At 48.2% G+C, this 19565-nt stretch overlaps 1 protein-coding gene across 1 annotated transcript in view; it reads left to right on the forward strand.

The window, feature by feature from the left end:
- Positions 1–19565, forward strand: part of LOC310791891 (partitioning defective 3 homolog) — a gene marked incomplete at its 3' end in the record, with an annotated part of 552527 nt that overhangs the window by 406602 nt on the left and 126360 nt on the right. The window contains 1 exon segment of the mRNA XM_083653569.1: positions 3713–3841. Coding sequence (XP_083509695.1) covers positions 3713–3841 — 129 coding nt within the window.

The following is a 19565-nucleotide window of genomic DNA, read 5'->3' on the forward strand; positions in this document are numbered from 1 at the left end:
CCTCCACCTCCCCACCTCCTCCACCTTCACACCTCCTCCACCTCCACACCTCCTCCACCTTCACACCTCCTCCACCTCCACACCTTCACACCTCCTCCATCTCCCCACCTTCACACCTCCTCCACCTTCACACCTTCACACCTCCTCCACCTCCCCACCTCCTCTACCTCCCCACCTTCACACCTCCTCCACCTTCACACCTTCACACCTCCTCCAACTCCCCACCTCCTCCACCTTCACACCTCCTCCACCTCCTCCACCTCCCCACCTTCACACCTCCTCCACCTCCCCACCTTCACACCTTCACACCTCCTCCACCTTCACACCTCCACTGGCTTTGAGCTTTTCACCAGCTTTTTCCAATCGCTTTGATTTGACCACCTAGCGCTCTATTAAAGGGAGGCTTTGCCAATTATCAACGCACTTTGTATCATTAGAATCTGGCTAATACAGTATAAGCAGATGGGCAGTGTTTACCTTCTCTATAGGATTTCCACACAGAGAAATATCCTCCGTTTGTCTGCCTGCAGAAACTCTGCAAGTCATTGCTGGAAGTCAGTAAGTCTCATTAAGGCTCTCGATGTGATTCTCTGTCACGTGGATGTGCACATACTTAAAAAAAATAATAATAATAAAAACACAGCTGCCTCGACAGCAGATTCTGCATCTCGAGCAGAATATGTCTAAGTAAGCAAAATGTGTGGGGTAGAGGGGTGGCTGGTGTGATGTGTGGGGTAGAGGGGTGGCTGGTGTGATGTGTGGGGTAGAGGGGTGGCTGGTGCCATGTGTGGGGTAGAGGGGTGGCTGGTGTGGGGTAGAGGGGTGGCTGGTGTGGGGTAGAGGGGTGGCTGGTGTGGGGTAGAGGGGTGGCTGGTGTGGGGTAGAGGGGTGGCTGGTGTGGGGTAGAGGGGTGGCTGGTGTGGGGTAGAGGGGTGGCTGGTGCGATGTGTGGGGTAGAGGGGTGGCTGGTGCGATGTGTGGGGTAGGGGGGTGGCTGGTGCGATGTGTGGGGTAGAGGGGTGGCTGGTGTGATGTGTGGGGTAGAGGGGTGGCTGGTGTGATGTGTGGGGTAGAGGGGTGGCTGGTGTGATGTGTGGGGTAGAGGGGTGGCTGGTGTGATGTGTGGGGTAGAGGGGTGGCTGGTGTGATGTGTGGGGTAGAGGGGTGGCTGGTGTGATGTGTGGGGTAGAGGGGTGTGGCTGGTGTGATGTGTAGGGTAGAGGGGTGTGGCTGGTGTGATGTGTGGGGTAGGGGGGTGGCTGGTGTGATGTGTGGGGTAGAGGGGTGTGGCTGGTGTGATGTGTAGGGTAGAGGGGTGGCTGGTGTGATGTGTGGGGTAGGGGGGTGGCTGGTGTGATGTGTGGGGTAGAGGGGTGGCTGGTGTGATGTGTGGGGTAGAGGGGTGGCTGGTGTGATGTGTGGGGTAGAGGGGTGGCTGGTGTGATGTGTGGGGTAGGGGGGTGGCTGGTGTGATGTGTGGGGTAGGGGGGTGGCTGGTGTGATGTGTGGGGTAGAGGGGTGGCTGGTGTGATGTGTGGGGTAGAGGGGTGGCTGGTGTGATGTGTGGGGTAGGGGGGTGGCTGGTGCGATGTGTGGGGTAGAGGGGTGGCTGGTGTGGGGTAGAGGGGTGGCTGGTGTGGGGTAGAGGGGTGGCTGGTGCGATGTGTGGGGTAGAGGGGTGGCTGGTGTGGGGTAGAGGGGTGGCTGGTGCCATGTGTGGGGTAGAGGGGTGGCTGGTGTGGGGTAGAGGGGTGGCTGGTGTGATGTGTGGGGTAGAGGGGTGGCTGGTGCCATGTGTGGGGTAGAGGGTGGCTGGTGTGATGTGTGGGGTAGAGGGGTGGCTGGTGCCATGTGTGGGGTAGAGGGGTGGCTGGTGTGGGGTAGAGGGGTGGCTGGTGCCATGTGTGGGGTAGAGGGGTGGCTGGTGTGGGGTAGAGGGGTGGCTGGTGTGATGTGTGGGGCAGAGGGGTGGCTGGTGTGATGTGTGGGGTAGAGGGTGGCTGGTGTGATGTGTGGGGCAGAGGGGTGGCTGGTGTGATGTGTGGGGCAGAGGGGTGGCTGGTGTGATGTGTGGGGCAGAGGGGTGGCTGGTGTGGGGTAGAGGGGTGGCTGGTGCCATGTGTGGGGTAGAGGGGTGGCTGGTGTGATGTGTGGGGTAGAGGGGTGGCTGGTGTGGGGTAGAGGGGTGGCTGGTGTGATGTGTGGGGTAGAGGGGTGGCTGGTGTGATGTGTAGGGTAGAGGGGTGGCTGGTGTGATGTGTGGGGTAGAGGGGTGGCTGGTGTGATGTGTGGGGTAGAGGGGTGGCTGGTGCGATGTGTGGGGTAGAGGGGTGGCTGGTGCGATGTGTGGGGTAGAGGGGTGGCTGGTGCGATGTGTGGGGTAGAGGGGTGGCTGGTGCGATGTGTGGGGTAGAGGGGTGGCTGGTGCGATGTGTGGGGTAGAGGGGTGGCTGGTGTGATGTGTGGGGTAGAGGGGTGGCTGGTGTGATGTGTGGGGTAGAGGGGTAGGACTGTTTTCCATGTTGAAAACCCCCAAACAGCCTAAAGCTGAATGGCCACACCACTGCTCCGTGGGCTTCAAGGTATTTGCACTTGGCATGGAACAATCCACCATAACAAACTCATAGATGAGTTCCTCAGCGGGTAAACACAAAATCAAAGTGACTAAAAAAAGAAATACATGACAGAAGAGAACAGACTTTACCGCCGTTAAGTGACAACCTCCAAAAAGTCCATTTAGCAGGAAGTCCTCTAACATTTCTGATCTCGTCGTTGATGCCCTTGGATAGTGTCATCTTTCAGAATGGGGTTTTTAATGGATGTGGTGGTCCCTGATGTCACCGAACTCACCCGGCACACCACAGAGCACCTGTATTTCCAGTTAGAATAAAAAATACTAACATAATATCAGATATTTTTCACATTTTCACAGTCGGAGAATAGAATTGTACTCTGACGTGAACATGATTGATGAACGTGATTCAGAACACGAGGGTCGCAGGTTCGTATCCACGTGCTATCTCCGGCTTGGTCAGGCGTCCATACAGGCACGATAGGCTCTGCCTGAGGGCAGGAAGGTTGTGAGTATGTGTTCTGGTCGCTGCACTAGCGCCTCCTCTGGTCGGTTGAGGTGCCTGCTCGGGGGCGGAACTGGTGGGAATAGTGTGATCCTCCCACGTGCTACGTCCTACCGGTGAAGCTCCCCCTGTCAGGTGAAAAGAAGCAGCTCGCTACTGTGCATGTGTCGGAGGAAGCATGGTGCTAGTCTCGGCTCTCCCCAGATTGGCAGAGGGTTTAGCAGTGACTGTGGCAGCCAATAGGGCAGCATGGGGATGAATTGGCCAAGTATAATTGTGGCGAAAATGAAGAAAAAATTCTGGTTTAAACTAACAAACTAACAACAAAATGATAAGACAACACTTATTTGTAGCTGTTTCTTTGTTCTTTTTGTAAAGCACGGTACAGTAAAGCACGGTACAGTAAAGCACGGTACAGGGCTTATTGATAATGGTAGGTGTGACAAGTGTTTTTAGCTCTACACTATACCCTAAATACCCCTGGTATTTAGGTAGGCTATAGTATCATGGCTGCACACTACTGTACCTAGCCATGGCCATGTCTGTGCTATGATCCATCCATTGTCTGTGAGTGTCCTATTTGTTTTGTTTACTTGTCATGATCCTTTCTGAAAGTCAAGTCACTTGTGTTTTAGGTTTGGGAAGCACCGTAAAGACGCTGGTCCGGGGGAGAAGATGGAGCGTGCAGGCTCCAGACATTGGAAGCCAGACGAGACACAGGCCTCAGAGGAGGAGACGCTGAAGATGAGACTGGAGCAGGAGAGGTGAGCCTGGCTTTCTGCTGGAGCTATTTAACACACACACACACACACACACACACACACACACACACACACACACAGACTGGAGCAGGAGAGGTGAGTCTGGCTTTCTGCTGGAGATCTTTAACACGGCTACAGTTTGGCTGTTATGGGCCCAGTTTTATCCATGGACGTAGAAAAGATCTGGACGATAGGAAAATGGCCGCCCATTCATTTGAATGTAAGCTGCTCACCAGCGCATGAAGCTGTACTGTTAGCCGGCAACAAGCACCCTCTGTGGTCACACATTGAGCTGGTCACACAACGTACCGTAACAAAGAAGTAGGATGCACGGAGCGCTCCCGTAGCCTAGATACGCCTTCATGGAGCTCCAGAAAATACAGCTTTAAACAGCTGTTGGTGACTTCTGAAGAAAAATGGACCCAATCGTTCAAAACTTGATCGTTAAAAGAGCCATTTCTTTAAGTGAACATAATGAATTAAAATCATTACTTCTGGGGAAATAGTCACAAAGTTTTAATGTTAAAACTTTGTCTTGTAAAGGCTTTGATCTTGCCCTGCTCTGCCCCACTCAGCTTCCTCACTGTCTGTCTCAATCCAGTTAGGATGCTAACGGGAGCCAGCTGCTCACTTCTACATTTCAAAGCACAAAAGTCATTTTGGCTGTGGCTAGTAAGTCTGTCACTGTGGCTAGTAAGTCTGTCACTGTAGCTAGTAAGTCTGTCACTGTGGCTAGTAAGTCTTGTCACTGTAGCTAGTAAGTCTGTCACTGTGGCTAGTAAGTCTGTCACTGTAGCTAGTAAGTCTGGCACTGTGGCTAGTAAGTCTGTCACTGTAGCTAGTAAGTCTGTCACTGTAGCTAGTAAGTCTTGTCACTGTGGCTAGTAAGTCTTGTCACTGTGGCTAGTAAGTCTGTCACTGTGGCTAGTAAGTCTTGTCACTGTAGCTAGTAAGTCTGTCACTGTGGCTAGTAAGTCTGTCACTGTAGCTAGTAAGTCTGTCACTGTGGCTAGTAAGTCTGTCACTGTAGCTAGTAAGTCTTGTCACTGTGGCTAGTAAGTCTGTCACTGTGGCTAGTAAGTCTGTCACTGTGGCTAGTAAGTCTGTCACTGTGGCTAGTAAGTCTGTCACTTTGGCTAGTAAGTATGTCACTGTGGCTAGTAAGTCTTGTCACTGTGGCTAGTAAGTCTGTCACTGTGGCTAGTAAGTCTGTCACTGTAGCTAGTAAGTCTTGTCACTGTGGCTAGTAAGTCTTGTCTCTGTGGCTAGTAAGTCTGTCAGTTCTGCTGCCTATTTTGACGTGTACATTACATTTCTGTTGAGAAGTATAGCCACCGTAAAATTACATTTTCCAGGGAAATTCTGTCTCCAGTAGCAGTTAATGTAGCTGGCTTATGACTGCTCTACTTGGTTGCTACTGCTACTTGACAGCATGGTGAGAGTTTTGCCAGAAAGCCCCAATGGACGCTTACATGCAAACGGCTGGTTTTTGGAGAACTGGACCAAACTTCCTCTTTTTTTTACCTTTATACAGGGGGAGTCTCACTGAGAGCAATGCTCTCTTTTTCAGGAGCCCCATGTTCACATTCACACACACATTCACACCTGGAAGCTGACCAGTACAACCACAGTCTGATCAGTTGGGGTTAAGGGCCTTGCTCAAGAGCACCTCAGTCAGTGGTGGTAATGAGGGCGGGGCAAGGGCTGCCTTTTTACTCTCCCAGCCTAAGATGTATCCTGCCAGTCTCGGGGATCGAACCGACGACCTTCGGTCACAAGTTCACTTCTCTAACGTTTAGGCCACCACTGCCCACAAAATTTGAGGAAGTAAGCGTGCCCAACCCAGCATGGTGCATCTGATAGAAGGTATTCCCTCCACTCAATGTGATAGACAGGGTTCCCACAAGTCCTTGACATCCTTGAAAGTTTGTGTATTTTGGGGGGGGGGGATCAAGACCTTGAAGGTTCTTTAGATTTTTTTTTACTTAATGTTAGTAAATACGTAATGTACGTAAATCTGCTAGTTCTCATTATAAACATCCAGTGTTGTAACAGTAATGAACCTTCATCCATGTCTCAAATTATGCCATGTTGGGTCCTTGAATTTGAAGGAATTGGACCTGGAAAGTCCTTAAATTTAATGTATAGAAGGTGTGGGAACCCTGGATCCAAACAAGAGCAAAAGCAATGGAAATGTTGTGCTCCGTAAATAAATCATTCTTTTTGACATGTTCTGGGTATGAAAAACGCCAGGAAACGTTGTGAGAAACTTCCCATAGAGATGGTTAGGGAGCACATCAATTCTGACTCTTTTGCTGTTATCAGGTGAGCGCCCAAAACCAAACTGCCCCAATACAGCAATTCTCTCGCTCTCTCTGTCTCTCTCTCTCTCCCCCCCTCCATGTCTCTCTACCTCCCCCCCATCTCTCTCTCTCTCTCTCTCTCTCTCTCTCTCCCCCCTCCATGTCTCTCTAACAAACTAAATGTCAGGTCGGGCACAGTGCCAGTCATTTGGGGGCGGCGGTTTAGAAATGCCAGGGCCATTACAGCACCGCCAACTTAATTAATTCCCGTGCTCTGGGTGTCGGGGCAGGACTCATTAATACCATTACGCCCCGCAGTCGCTCGTTAGGAACATTTGCTTTGTAATTCTTTCATTCCTTTGCAGAGCCGTTAGTCAAATAATATGATAATAGCGTAATCTTTATTTTTAATTGGCGCTAGGTTAGCGCAAATGCCACGTCAGAAGGTCTGCTTGTTTGGCTGGAATTTGCTTTAAAGTTCTGAAGACTGAAAGGCAATTAATTTATGTTAATCCAGTCGGTGGTTTATCTTATATTATTTATTATCCTTAAATGTCTCTCAGTCACGTGCACTAATACTACGACCGATAATGGAAGATAACTGTCAATCTGTTGATAAATGTTATTGCTTGGACCCTTGAAACCTGTTTAAGACGGCTGTGCACGATTTGCAAAATATAAGGGTGGGAGAGATAATGTGTACCTCATTCCTAAAAAACACTTTTTTGCACATACAGTGCCCTCGGAAGGTACTCAACCCAGTGAGTTCTTCTATATTTGGTGTGGTTACAGCCTCAATTCAAAATGCATTCAATTAGGATTTTCTTTATTGGTCTTAGAAGACTTGAGACTGTAATTGCTGCCATGGGTGCTTCTGCAAAGTATTGACTTAGGGGGTTGAATACTTATTTAAATTAGCATATTTCTGTATTTAAATTGATTTTGTAATGTTGTCTTTATTTTCTCATTATAAGTTATGTTTTTTGTGGATTGTTTACAAACAAAATCTCAAGTTAATCCATTTTGAATTCTGCCTGCAGCAACACAACACGTAGACAAGATCCATGGGCCTGAATACTTTCTGTATGTGGTTTTGAAGCATTCTGTGACTTTAAGAAGACGTCTGCACAAATATAATAACCAAGATGAAGAATCAAAGACATACAGAAAAATTAAAAGCGTTAAATAGTAGAAATGTTAGCCAGTTCAAAAAAAAATAGTTTTTAAAGGTCCCATTCCGTGCAAAAGCTGTTTTTACTTGTAAATGCATATACTGCTGTCATCCCTCCCTGTAATGAGTGGGCACAAGCTCAGAACTGCCACAGTTGGATTTGTCCCTATCCAGCTTCCCCCTGCAGTCTCCTCCAAGCCACACCCCCAAACGCTTCGTTTGCCCAGAGGGGAATTGGGACGTCACGAGCTTCCTCACGCATACTGCGCGGGTCTCTCTCACACAAGCTACCTGCACCATTTTGTCTATAGCCACAAAATTAACACTTCTAGCTGGAGCGACGCCAACTGTACGTGATCCAGCAACTGCGGAGGTGCATTCGGTAAGTCTAGGCATTTTGAGATGTCCTCTTTAGCGTAGCAACGTTAAGTTAATGATAGCGTTAGTTGTAGACACAACCTAGCGTGCTGGTCCACAGACGCTAATCTGATTGGCCGCTGGGAGCCTGGGCTCTCCCTCAGCGGCCAATGGGAATTGTTAGTTCTGAATATATTATAGAAACAGACCATTCTTGGGACGAGGAAGGGACAACTCTGTCACGACAAACGGGGTTGCTATATTTTCGACAAATTAATCCAGAATCATGTTTTATGGACCAGAGACACACATTTTTAAGAGGTTACAGCTGCACGAATTGGGACCTTTAAAGAAGCGATTCAAGTCACTGATAGTGATCTAAACTCCCACAGGCCAGGGGTCCTGAAGGCAACACCAGGCTCACAGGTGATTAGAAGCTCTGAAAAATAGCCTGGGGTCAGACCATGAAATGTGTGAAAGGAAATCAGTAAAACCTTCACATCAATCCTAAAACCAATAGGCCATCAGTAAAGGGATGCTAAGAAGCCTCTCAGCTACATGTTGGACTAACTGTAAATGGTAGAGTTAGCACAAGTTAGCTCACAAGTTAGCTTGTATAGCTCACAAGTCAGCATTTCCAGGTTTTGTCGTAGGAATTCTTGCGGCAAGCCTCTGATTGGCTGAGCTGTTACGGCTCTCTGTGTGCATTCGTGCATTGTTCAAAATGAACCGCCCCACGAGTTGCGTCATGCAAATAAGGAGGTCCGTGGTTGGTCAGTTCATATGATATGCATTTTGTTTTGGTTTTAGGGGGCGGTCATTAACCGCTTGTCAAGAGTTGTGCACCAGACGTACATATCTATCTACATCTGGCTACTGCGAGATGACTCATATTATAAATAATAAAAAATAAATACAGCATGCAATCATACACCAGACAATACGGTAGAAGCCAAAGTAAGTAGAGGCTGGTGTGCTGTATGCATCCACATAGGAAGGAGCTTGGTGATTTTCTGTTGTTGGGAAAGACAACTCATGAATTAAATATTTTGTTCAGCAGATTCTCATAGTTACAACAATCCCACAGTGCATGCAGGAACACACACACACACACACACACACACACACCAGCTGCGATACACTGATATTGACTGAGGGATCCCATTGTGAAGGTGGAGGTTTGTGCCCGCTTCGATGTTAACCAACGATCCAGTTGGCTGAGGCGTTTTGCGGAACTGCCCAGTTGAGCTGGGAGGTGGGGCTCCTTCATGCAGGGTTTGAGCTGGGAGGTGTGGCTCCTTGGTGCAGGGTTGAGCTGGGAGGTGGAGCTCCTTGATGCAGGGTTGAGCTGGGAGGTGGGGCTCCTTGATGCAGGGTTGAGCTGGGAGGTGGGGCTCCTTCATGCAGGGTTGAGCTGGGAGGTGGGGCTCCTTGGTGCAGGGTTGAGCTGGGAGGTGGGGCTTTTGGGTGAAGGATTGAGCTGGGAGGTGGGGCTCCTTGGTGCAGGGTTGAGCTGGGAGGTGGGGCTTCTTGGTGCAGGGTTGAGCTGGGAGGTGGGGCTCCTTGGTGCAGGGTTGAGCTGGGATGTGGGGCTCCTTGGTGCAGGGTTGAGCTGGGAGGTGGGGCTCCTTCATGCAGGGTTGAGCTGGGAGGTGGGGCTCCTTGGTGCAGGGTTGAGCTGGGAGGTGGGGCTCCTGGGTGAAGGGTTGAGCTGGGAGGTGGGGCTCCTTGATGCAGGGTTGAGCTGGGAGGTGGAGCTCCTTCATGCAGGGTTGAGCTGGGAGGTGGGGCTCCTTCATGCAGGGTTGAGCTGGGAGGTGGGGCTCCTTGGTGCAGGGTTGAGCTGGGAGGTGGGGCTCCTTGGTGCAGGGTTGAGCTGGGAGGTGGGGCTTCTTGGTGCAGGGTTGAGCTGGGAGGTGAGGCTCCTTCATGCAGGGTTGAGCTGGGAGGTGGGGCTCCTTGGTGCAGGGTTGAGCTGGGAGGTGGGGCTTCTTCATACAGGGTTGAGCTGGGAGGTGGGGCTTCTTGGTGCAGGGTTGAGCTGGGAGGTGGGGCTCCTTGGTGAAGGGTTGAACTGGGAGGTGGGGCTTCTTGGTGCAGGGTTGAGCTGGGAGGTGGGGCTCCTTCATGCAGGGTTGAGCTGGGAGGTGGGGCTCCTTGGTGCAGGGTTGAGCTGGGAGGTGGGGCTCCTTGGTGAAGGGTTGAGCTGGGAGGTGGGGCTCCTTCATGCAGGGTTGAGCTGGGAGGTGGGGCTCCTTGGTGCAGGGTTGAACTGGGAGGTGGGGCTCCTTCATGCAGGGGTGAGCTGGGAGGTGGGGCTCCTGGGTGCAGGGTTGAACTGGGAGGTGGGGCTCCTTGGTGAAGGGTTGAGCTGGGAGGTGGGGCTCCTTCATGCAGGGTTGAGCTGGGAGGTGTGGCTCCTTGGTGCAGGGTTGAGCTGGGAGGTGGGGCTCCTTGATGCAGGGTTGAGCTGGGAGGTGGGGCTCCTTGGTGCAGGGTTGAGCTGGGAGGTGGGGCTCCTTCATGCAGGGTTGAGCTGGGAGGTGGGGCTCCTGGGTGCAGGGTTGAGCTGGGAGGTGGGGCTCCTGGGTGCAGGGTTGAGCTGGGAGGTGGGGCTCCTGGGTGCAGGGTTGAGCTGGGTGCATAGCGCAGGCTGCAGTAGGGCTGTGCGATTAATCGATTTTGAATCGTAATCGAATTAATTAGTTAGGACGATGTTAAAAAAATGAAAATCGTAAAATCGTTTTTTTTTTTTTTTTTTTTTCACTTTAACTAGGGTAAGTACGTTACGCGGGGCGGCTCTCTCTCAAGTACGCATGCTGCTACTTGTGTAAAGTCTCTCTAGAGGCTGTGATACTGGCTACTAAAAACAGCAGCACAATGGACTTATTTCAACACCTCCGACCAAAAAGCAGCTTGTTGCACTGCAGGCTGTAGCCTACAAGATAACGATTGCCACAACACACTCACGCGCGCACACGAACACAGACATTATCACCGGACGATGAAACGTTGCCAGTTCACATAATAACAAAACAACACGTGAGGCCACCGAGTACTGATAGATTGGCTGTATTCATGGCTGCCTCAGCTGACTCACCTGTCCCTGTGTGTCTGAATTTCCCCCTAACTGCTATCGCAGTTCCACGCATTCCTGTTGTGACTTTGTGTTATTCTAGTACAGATATAACTCCGAGCACGGGTGGTCGCTTAGACACTAATATAATTATCTCACGAAGGAACACGCAAATCCACCAGTGTCAAGTTAGCAAGCAACAGCCAGGAAGTTAAGCATAGCAGCGGCAAGCTAAAACAGGAAGTTGAGTTGTTCTACCTTCAGAGTAAAAGCGTAAATTGTCAATTATGGAAAAAAGGTGGGAAAAGAGCTCTGCAGGGCAACAAATGTTTAGAGAAGTATAATAGTATAATAAATCGAAATCGAAATCGAAAATCGAGTTTTGAGAGAAAAAATCGTCAATTTTAGTTTTAGGCAAAATCGCACAGCCCTAGGCTGCAGTATGGATTGGCTGCGCTTAATCCAGCTGTGTTTGACTGGATGGCTGTGTTTGCTCACAGCTTCCCAGCTGACTGCACCGCTCAGCTCTAGAGCAGATCTCCTTCACATGGTGCACAGGCTTGATGGGGATGAGCGGATTAAGATATTAAGTAGGGATGCACGATATATGAGCAATCATATTGGTATCGGCCCATGTTAGTCACTTTTGAATATCGGTATCAGTCCGATGAGCAAAAAAAGGCAATGTTAATATAGGTTATCGGTATTGGCTTTTCCTTGGAAATAAAGAAAGAAAGACATAACTTTTTCCCATTGTTTACTTCTTTCAAAAATATTCTTAAAATTGTGCAGTAGTAGAGCAACAGCCTCATAAACTGGCTAAAGCTAAATCAGCCTTGTATAGAAAATGTCCAGATGTCAAAAATGTCCAAAGTGATCAGTCTAAGGGCCCTTCATGCTGCTGCCTTCATGCCACCGGACCTTTCTTTTTCATGCACTTCCTGCCTTTCATGCTGGTCTTCATGTACTTCCTGCTTTCTGCGGTGGTCTATCAGTCGTGTCAGCATCAGTGCTAAGGAAGGCTTATTACACTGTGGACACAATGGAGCAGAATGGAGCATTGTTCTGGTCTGACGTGGTAGAAAGGTCACTCATCAGCTGTAATGTCTCATCCTGTCTTTCTATACCTCCTTTTCTCTCTTGCCGCTCCCTCTCTCGCCCCACCCCACCCTCTTCTCTCTGTTCCTCTCCCCCACCTCACCCTCTTCTCTCTCTTCCTCTCCCCCCACCTCACCATCTTCTCTCTGTTCCTCTCGCCCCCACCTCACCCTCTTCTCTCTGTTCCTCTCCCCCCACCTCACCCTCTTCTCTCTGTTCCTCTCCCCCACCTCACCCTCTTCTCTCTGTTCCTCTCCCCCCACCTCACCGTCTTCTCTCTGTTCCTCTTCCCCCACCTCACCCTCTTCTCTCTGTTCCTCTCCCCCACCTCACCCTCTTCTCTCTGTTCCTCTCCCCCCACCTCACCCTCTTCTCTCTGTTCCTCTCCCCCCACCTCACCCTCTTCTCTCTGTTCCTCTCCCCCCACCTCACCCTCTTCTCTCTGTTCCTCTCCCCCCACCTCACCCTCTTCTCTCTCTGTTCCTCTCCCCCCCACCTCACCCTCTTCTCTCTGTTCCTTTTGCCCCCACCTCACCCTCTTCTCTCTGTTCCTCTCCCCCCACCTCACCCTCTTCTCTATGTTCCTCTCCCCCCACCTCACCCTCTTCTCTCTGTTCCTCTCCCCCCACCTCACCCTCTTCTCTCTGTTCCTCTCGCCCCACCTCACCCTCTTCTCTCTGTTCCTCTCCCCCACCTCACCCTCTTCTCTCTGTTCCTCTCGCCCCACCTCACCCTCTTCTCTCTGTTCCTCTCCCCCCACCTCACCCTCTTCTCTCTGTTCCTCTCCCCCCACCTCACCCTCTTCTCTATCTTCCTCTCCCCCCACCTCACCCTCTTCTCTCTGTTCCTCTCCCCCCACCTCACCCTTTTCTCTCTCTTCCTCTCCCCCCACCTCACCATCTTCTCTCTGTTCCTCTCCCCCCCACCTCACCCTCTTCTCTCTGTTCCTCTCCCCCCACCTCACCCTCTTCTCTCTGTTCCTCTCCCCCCACCTCACCCTTTTCTCTCTCTTCCTCTCCCCCCACCTCACCATCTTCTCTCTGTTCCTCTCCCCCCCACCTCACCATCTTCTCTCTGTTCCTCTCCCCCCACCTCACCATCTTCTCTCTGTTCCTCTCGCCCCCACCTCACCCTCTTCTCTCTGTTCCTCTCCCCCCCACCTCACCCTCTTCTCTCTGTTCCTCTCCCCCCCACCTCACCCTCTTCTCTCTGTTCCTCTCCCCCCCACCTCACCATCTTCTCTCTGTTCCTCTCCCCCCACCTCACCCTCTTCTCTCTGTTCCTCTCCCCCCACCTCACCCTCTTCTCTCTGTTCCTTTTGCCCCCACCTCACCCTCTTCTCTCTGTTCCTCTCCCCCCACCTCACCCTCTTCTCTCTGTTCCTCTCCCCCCACCTCACCCTCTTCTCTCTGTTCCTCTCGCCTCCACCTCACCCTCTTCTCTCTGTTCCTCTCGCCCCACCTCACCCTCTTCTCTCTGTTCCTCTCCCCCCACCTCACCATCTTCTCTCTGTTCCTCTCCCCCCACCTCACCCTTTTCTCTCTCTTCCTCTCCGACCCACCTCACCATCTTCTCTCTGTTCCTCTCCCCCCCACCTCACCATCTTCTCTCTGTTCCTCTCCCCCCACCTCACCCTCTTCTCTCTGTTCCTCTCCCCCCACCTCACCCTTTTCTCTCTCTTCCTCTCCCCCCACCTCACCATCTTCTCTCTGTTCCTCTCCCCCCCACCTCACCATCTTCTCTCTGTTCCTCTCCCCCCACCTCACCATCTTCTCTCTGTTCCTCTCCCCCCACCTCACCCTCTTCTCTCTCTTCCTCTCCCCCCACCTCACCCTCTTCTCTCTGTTCCTCTCCCCCCACCTCACCATCTTCTCTCTGTTCCTCTCCCCTCCACCTCACCATCTTCTCTCTGTTCCTCTCCCCCCACCTCACCATCTTCTCTCTGTTCCTCTCCCCCCACCTCACCCTCTTCTCTCTCTTCCTCTCCCCCCACCTCACCATCTTCTCTCTGTTCCTCTCCCCCCACCTCACCCTCTTCTCTCTCTTCCTCTCCCCCCACCTCACCATCTTCTCTCTGTTCCTCTCCCCCCACCTCACCCTCTTCCCTCTGTTCCTCTCCCCCCACCTCACCCTCTTCTCTCTGTTCCTCTCCCCCCACCTCACCCTCTTCTCTCTGTTCCTCTCCCCCCACCTCACCCTCTTCTCTCTGTTCCTCTCCCCCCACCTCACCCTCTTCTCTCTGTTCCTCTCCCCCCCACCTCACCCTCTTCTCTCTGTTCCTCTCCCCCACCTCACCATCTTCTCTCTGTTCCTCTCCCCCCACCTCACCCTCTTCTCTCTGTTCCTCTCCCCCCACCTCACCCTCTTCTCTATGTTCCTCTGTAGCCTACAGATATTCCCGTCTCTCATCAAGGTTAATTGTTATGACTAAGGAGGGTTTCCTTACCTAAATATGTCGGGCCTTAAGGCCCGTTCACATTTAGAGCAATAACTATAAAAATAACTATAACTATTAAAAAAAAAAGAATTAAATGAGATGGAACCGAGAATGTTGTTATAGTTGTCGTTATCGATGTTTTATGGTTATAGAGTTATATAGTATGAACACAGTCATTATATTTATAGTACTTATAACAATTTACATCTTTTTATAGTTGATTTATAATTATCGTTCTAAATGTGAATGAGCCTTAAGGCAACGATATTACGGCCAAGTGTGTTCTTCCCTCCTGCTGCATTTCAACTTGACTTGCATTTAAAGCACTTTCACGGCTTCTTCACAAAGTGCTGAGGGAGATTGAGATCCACAGTACAGTACGTGTTGGTTTGGAGGTAGATCCACAGTACGTGTTGGTTTGGAGGTAGGATGCTGTACCTTCCCTGGGTTCCTTGGATAAGTGAAGTATCCTTTCTCCCCTTCCAAAAGTGTTTTTTTTCCTTCCAACATACAGAGCAGGCATCCTTCCTCACGTAGAAAATGGCCTCTGCCGACCCCTCCGGTGGCTTGTTATGGAAAGGGGCTGTGCCCAGAAAGCCGGGCGCTAGATTGGTATGTCTGCTCTTATCTTATCAGCTTGTGTATACAATCAGTAGCTGCTGCTCCCCGTGCTGCTGTGGAAAACACTGCTTTCCTGCAGCTTTACAGATAGATCCCTCAAGGGCCTGCTTCCTCCTGCACCGTGAGATCATCGCTGACTCCACAAATAGTGCAAACAGTGTGTGAGTCCACCAGCAGGCGTCTCACATGCTTTCAGATGTTTGAGGAGGTCTACATTTTTCTCAAAAGATACTCGGCGTCGGACACATTTGAATACAGAGCTGTTGAAGCCCCAATATCTAACTATTTTACCTTAATATAATGGCTTTCAATATCTAACTATTTTACCTTAATATAATGGCTTTCAATATCTAACTATTTTACCTTAATATAATGGCTTTCAATATCTAACTATTTTACCTTAATATAATGGCTTTCAATATCTAACTATTTTACCTTAATATAATGGCTTTCAATATCTAACTATTTTACCTTAATATAATGGCTTTCAATATCTAACTATTTTACCTTAATATAATGGCTTTCAATATCTAACTATTTTACCTTAATATAATGGCTTTCAATATCTAACTATTTTACCTTAATATAAGCACTTTTAAATCATTCTGATGGCACACTGACTTCTAATAGGGATGATGGCTCCTCTATCATTCCCACTCTGCGCTCTGAATGCCTGTTTCCTGCACCAGGTAATTTATAACATTTCCTGCTGCAACCTCCTTCATATTAAAAGCTTCCCTCTGACAAATTAACAGGGCACTTTTATTGTGAAGAATCTATAGGAAGGAATACAATTTGCTCAAACACAGACATTTTGCATCCTTATTATAGAATGTGGAGCCATTTGCCCCCCCCCCCCCTCCCAGGCGAATCTGTTATAAACACTGCAGAGAGCTTGGCAAAGTAGAGAGTACAAGCAGAAACCGTCAAATAAGGCTGATATCTGAACGTACAAACGGGGGAAGTGTAGCATGTATTAGCGTCCTGTAATTACCACTTGTGGCAGCAGAGGGCGCTCCCCGGGGCAATTCGCCAACCTCCTCTCTGAAAGTATTTCCACACGTCATGTTTTTCTTTACCTGCAGCAAGCCACTTTTCTAGCGGCAGCATTTTAGATTTGGGCCCACTAAAGCTCAGTGAAGTTTCCTCGTCACCGTGCGCCCGGCCCGGCCCCGCCCGGCCCGGCCCGGCCCGGCCCGGCCCGCTCTCTGTTCCAGCGCCATTAAAAAGGGCCTGGAGAAAAGAGAACAAGTATGTTAATTGCTAGTTGTAAAGCTCTGATAATAACGGGGCTGCGTGATAGGTAGTCCCCCTGCTGGAGGAATGGGCTTGCCTGCTACTCGCCAGGTAATGGCCTAAAGAGAAAGAGTGTTTGTGTTTGTGTGTGTGTGTGTGTGTGTGTGTGTGTGTGTGTGTGTGTGTGTGTGTGTGTGTGTGTGTGTGTGTGTGTGACTTTGAGGTAGATAAAAGCCATTTGTTTGTGTGTTTGTGAGAGAGATATAGGAATGGATGGTGGTTATATTTATTAGCAGCACTTTTGTGAATACAAAGAGGCTCCCTTGTGCAAGGTGTTACATTGTTTATGGTATTTTTCAGTGAGAGAAAAAGCATAAATAATAGACTCCACATCCTCTCTCTCTCTCTTCTCTAATGGAAAGTTAAAAAGGCACAATAAACAATGGCTTGCAGATGTTGCAGCGGCACGTCTGCTGTTATGTTAATGCCACTCTTGAGATTAAAAGTGGCTCCGGGCTCTGCAGTATATACGAGGCTTCAGTCACATAAAGGCTTTACACCACAAAGGCTTCAGTCACATAAAGGCTTTACACCACAAAGGCTTCAGTCACATAAAGGCTTTACACCACAAATGCTTTAGTCACATAAAGACTTTACACCACAAAGGCTTCAGTCACATAAAGGCTTTACACCACAAAGGCTTCAGTCACATAAAGACTTTACACCACAAAGGCTTCAGTCACACAAAGACTTTACACCACAAAGGCTTCAGTCACATAAAGGCTTTACACCACAAAGGCTTCAGTCACATAAAGGCTTTACACCACAAATGCTTTAGTCACATAAAGACTTTACACCACAAAGGCTTCAGTCACATAAAGGCTTTACACCACAAAGGCTTCAGTCACATAAAGGCTTTACACCACAAAGGCTTCAGTCACACAAAGACTTTACACCACAAAGGCTTCAGTCACACAAAGACTTTACACCACAAAGGCTTCAGTCACATAAAGGCTTTACACCACAAAGGCTTCAGTCACATAAAGGCTTTACACCACAAAGGCTTCAGTCACATAAAGGCTTCAGTCACACAAAGACTTTACACCAAAAAGGCTTCAGTCACATAAAGGCTTTACACCACAAAGGCTTCAGTCACATAAAGGCTTTACACCACAAAGGCTTTAGTCACATAAAGACTTTACACCACAAAGGCTTCAGTCACATAAAGGCTTTACACCACAAAGGCTTCAGTCACATAAAGGCTTTACACCACAAAGGCTTCAGTCACATAAAGGCTATAAATAGAGGCAGTCAGAGTGGGCTATCAGTAGCTTATAATGTAACAGACTGGAGTTTTACTTATATAAATAGAGGCAGTCAGAGTGGGCTATCAGTAGCTTATAATGTAACAGACTGGAGTTTTAGTTATATAAATAGAGGCAGTCAGAGTGGGCTATCAGTAGCTTATAATATAACAGACTGGAGTTTTACTTATATAAATAGAGGCAGTCAGAGTGGGCTATCAGTAGCTTATAATATAACAGACTGGAGTTTTACTTATATAAATAGAGGCAGTCAGAGTGGGCTATCAGTAGCTTATAATGTAACAGACTGGAGTTTTAGTTATATAAATAGAGGCAGTCAGAGTGGGCTATCAGTAGCTTATAATATAACAGACTGGAGTTTTACTTATATAAATAGAGGCAGTCAGAGTGGGCTATCAGTAGCTTATAATATAACAGACTGGAGTTTTACTTATATAAATACAGGCAGTCAGAGTGGGCTATCAGTAGCTTATAATGTAACAGACTGGAGTTTTACTTATATAAATAGAGGCAGTCAGAGTGGGCTATCAGTAGCTTATAATGTAACAGACTGGAGTTTTACTTATATAAATAGAGGCAGTCAGAGTGGGCCATCAGTAGCTTATAATGTAACAGACTGGAGTTTTACTTATATAAATAGAGGCAGTCAGAGTGGGCTATCAGTAGCTTATAATATAACAGACTGGAGTTTTAGTTATATAAATAGAGGCAGTCAGAGTGGGCTATCAGTAGCTTATAATGTAACAGACTGGAGTTTTACTTATATAAATACAGGCAGTCAGAGTGGGCTATCAGTAGCTTATAATGTAACAGACTGGAGTTTTACTTATATAAATAGAGGCAGTCAGAGTGGGCTATCAGTAGCTTATAATGTAACAGACTGGAGTTTTACTTATATAAATAGAGGCAGTCAGAGTGGGCCATCAGTAGCTTATAATGTAACAGACTGGAGTTTTACTTATATAAATAGAGGCAGTCAGAGTGGGCTATCAGTAGCTTATAATGTAACAGACTGGAGTTTTAGTTATATAAATAGAGGCAGTCAGAGTGGGCTATCGGTAGCTTATAATGTAACAGACTGGAGTTTTAGTTATATAAATAGAGGCAGGCAGAGTGGGCCATCAGTAGCTTATAATATAACAGACTGGAGTTTTAGTTATATAAATAGAGGCAGTCAGAGTGGGCTATTAGTAGCTTATAATGTAACAGACTGGAGTTTTACTTATATGAATAGAGGCAGTCAGAGTGGGCTATCAGTAGCTTATAATGTAACAGACTGGAGTTTTACTTATATAAATAGAGGCAGTCAGAGTGGGCTATCAGTAGCTTACAATGTAAGAGACTGGAGTTGTACTTATATAAATAGAGACAGTCAGAGTGGGCTATCAGTAGCTTATAATATAACAGACTGGAGTTTTAGTTATATAAATAGAGGCAGTCAGAGTGGGCTATCAGTAGCTTATAATGTAACAGACTGGAGTTTTACTTATATAAATAGAGACAGTCAGAGTGGGCTATCAGTAGCTTATAATGTAAGAGACTGGAGTTTTACTTATATAAATAGAGACAGTCAGAGTGGGCTATCAGTAGCTTATAATATAACAGACTGGAGTTTTAGTTATATAAATAGAGGCAGTCAGAGTGGGCTATCAGTAGCTTATAATGTAAGAGACTGGAGTTTTACTTATATAAATAGAGACAGTCAGAGTGGGCTATCAGTAGCTTATAATATAACAGACTGGAGTTTTAGTTATATAAATAGAGGCAGTCAGAGTGGGCTATCAGTAGCTTATAATATAACAGACTGGAGTTTTACTTATATAAATAGAGACAGTCAGAGTGGGCTATCAGTAGCTTATAATATAACAGACTGGAGTTTTACTTATATAAATAGAGACAGTCAGAGTGGGCTATCAGTAGCTTATAATGTAAGAGACTGGAGTTTTACTTATATAAATAGAGACAGTCAGAGTGGGCTATCAGTAGCTTATAATATAACAGACTGGAGTTTTAGTTATATAAATAGAGGCAGTCAGAGTGGGCTATCAGTAGCTTATAATATAACAGACTGGAGTTTTACTTATTATATAAATAGAGGCAGTC

This window comes from Poromitra crassiceps (assembly GCF_964638095.1).
Source record: "Poromitra crassiceps genome assembly, chromosome: 17".
Classification (NCBI taxonomy): Eukaryota; Metazoa; Chordata; class Actinopteri; order Beryciformes; family Melamphaidae; genus Poromitra; species Poromitra crassiceps.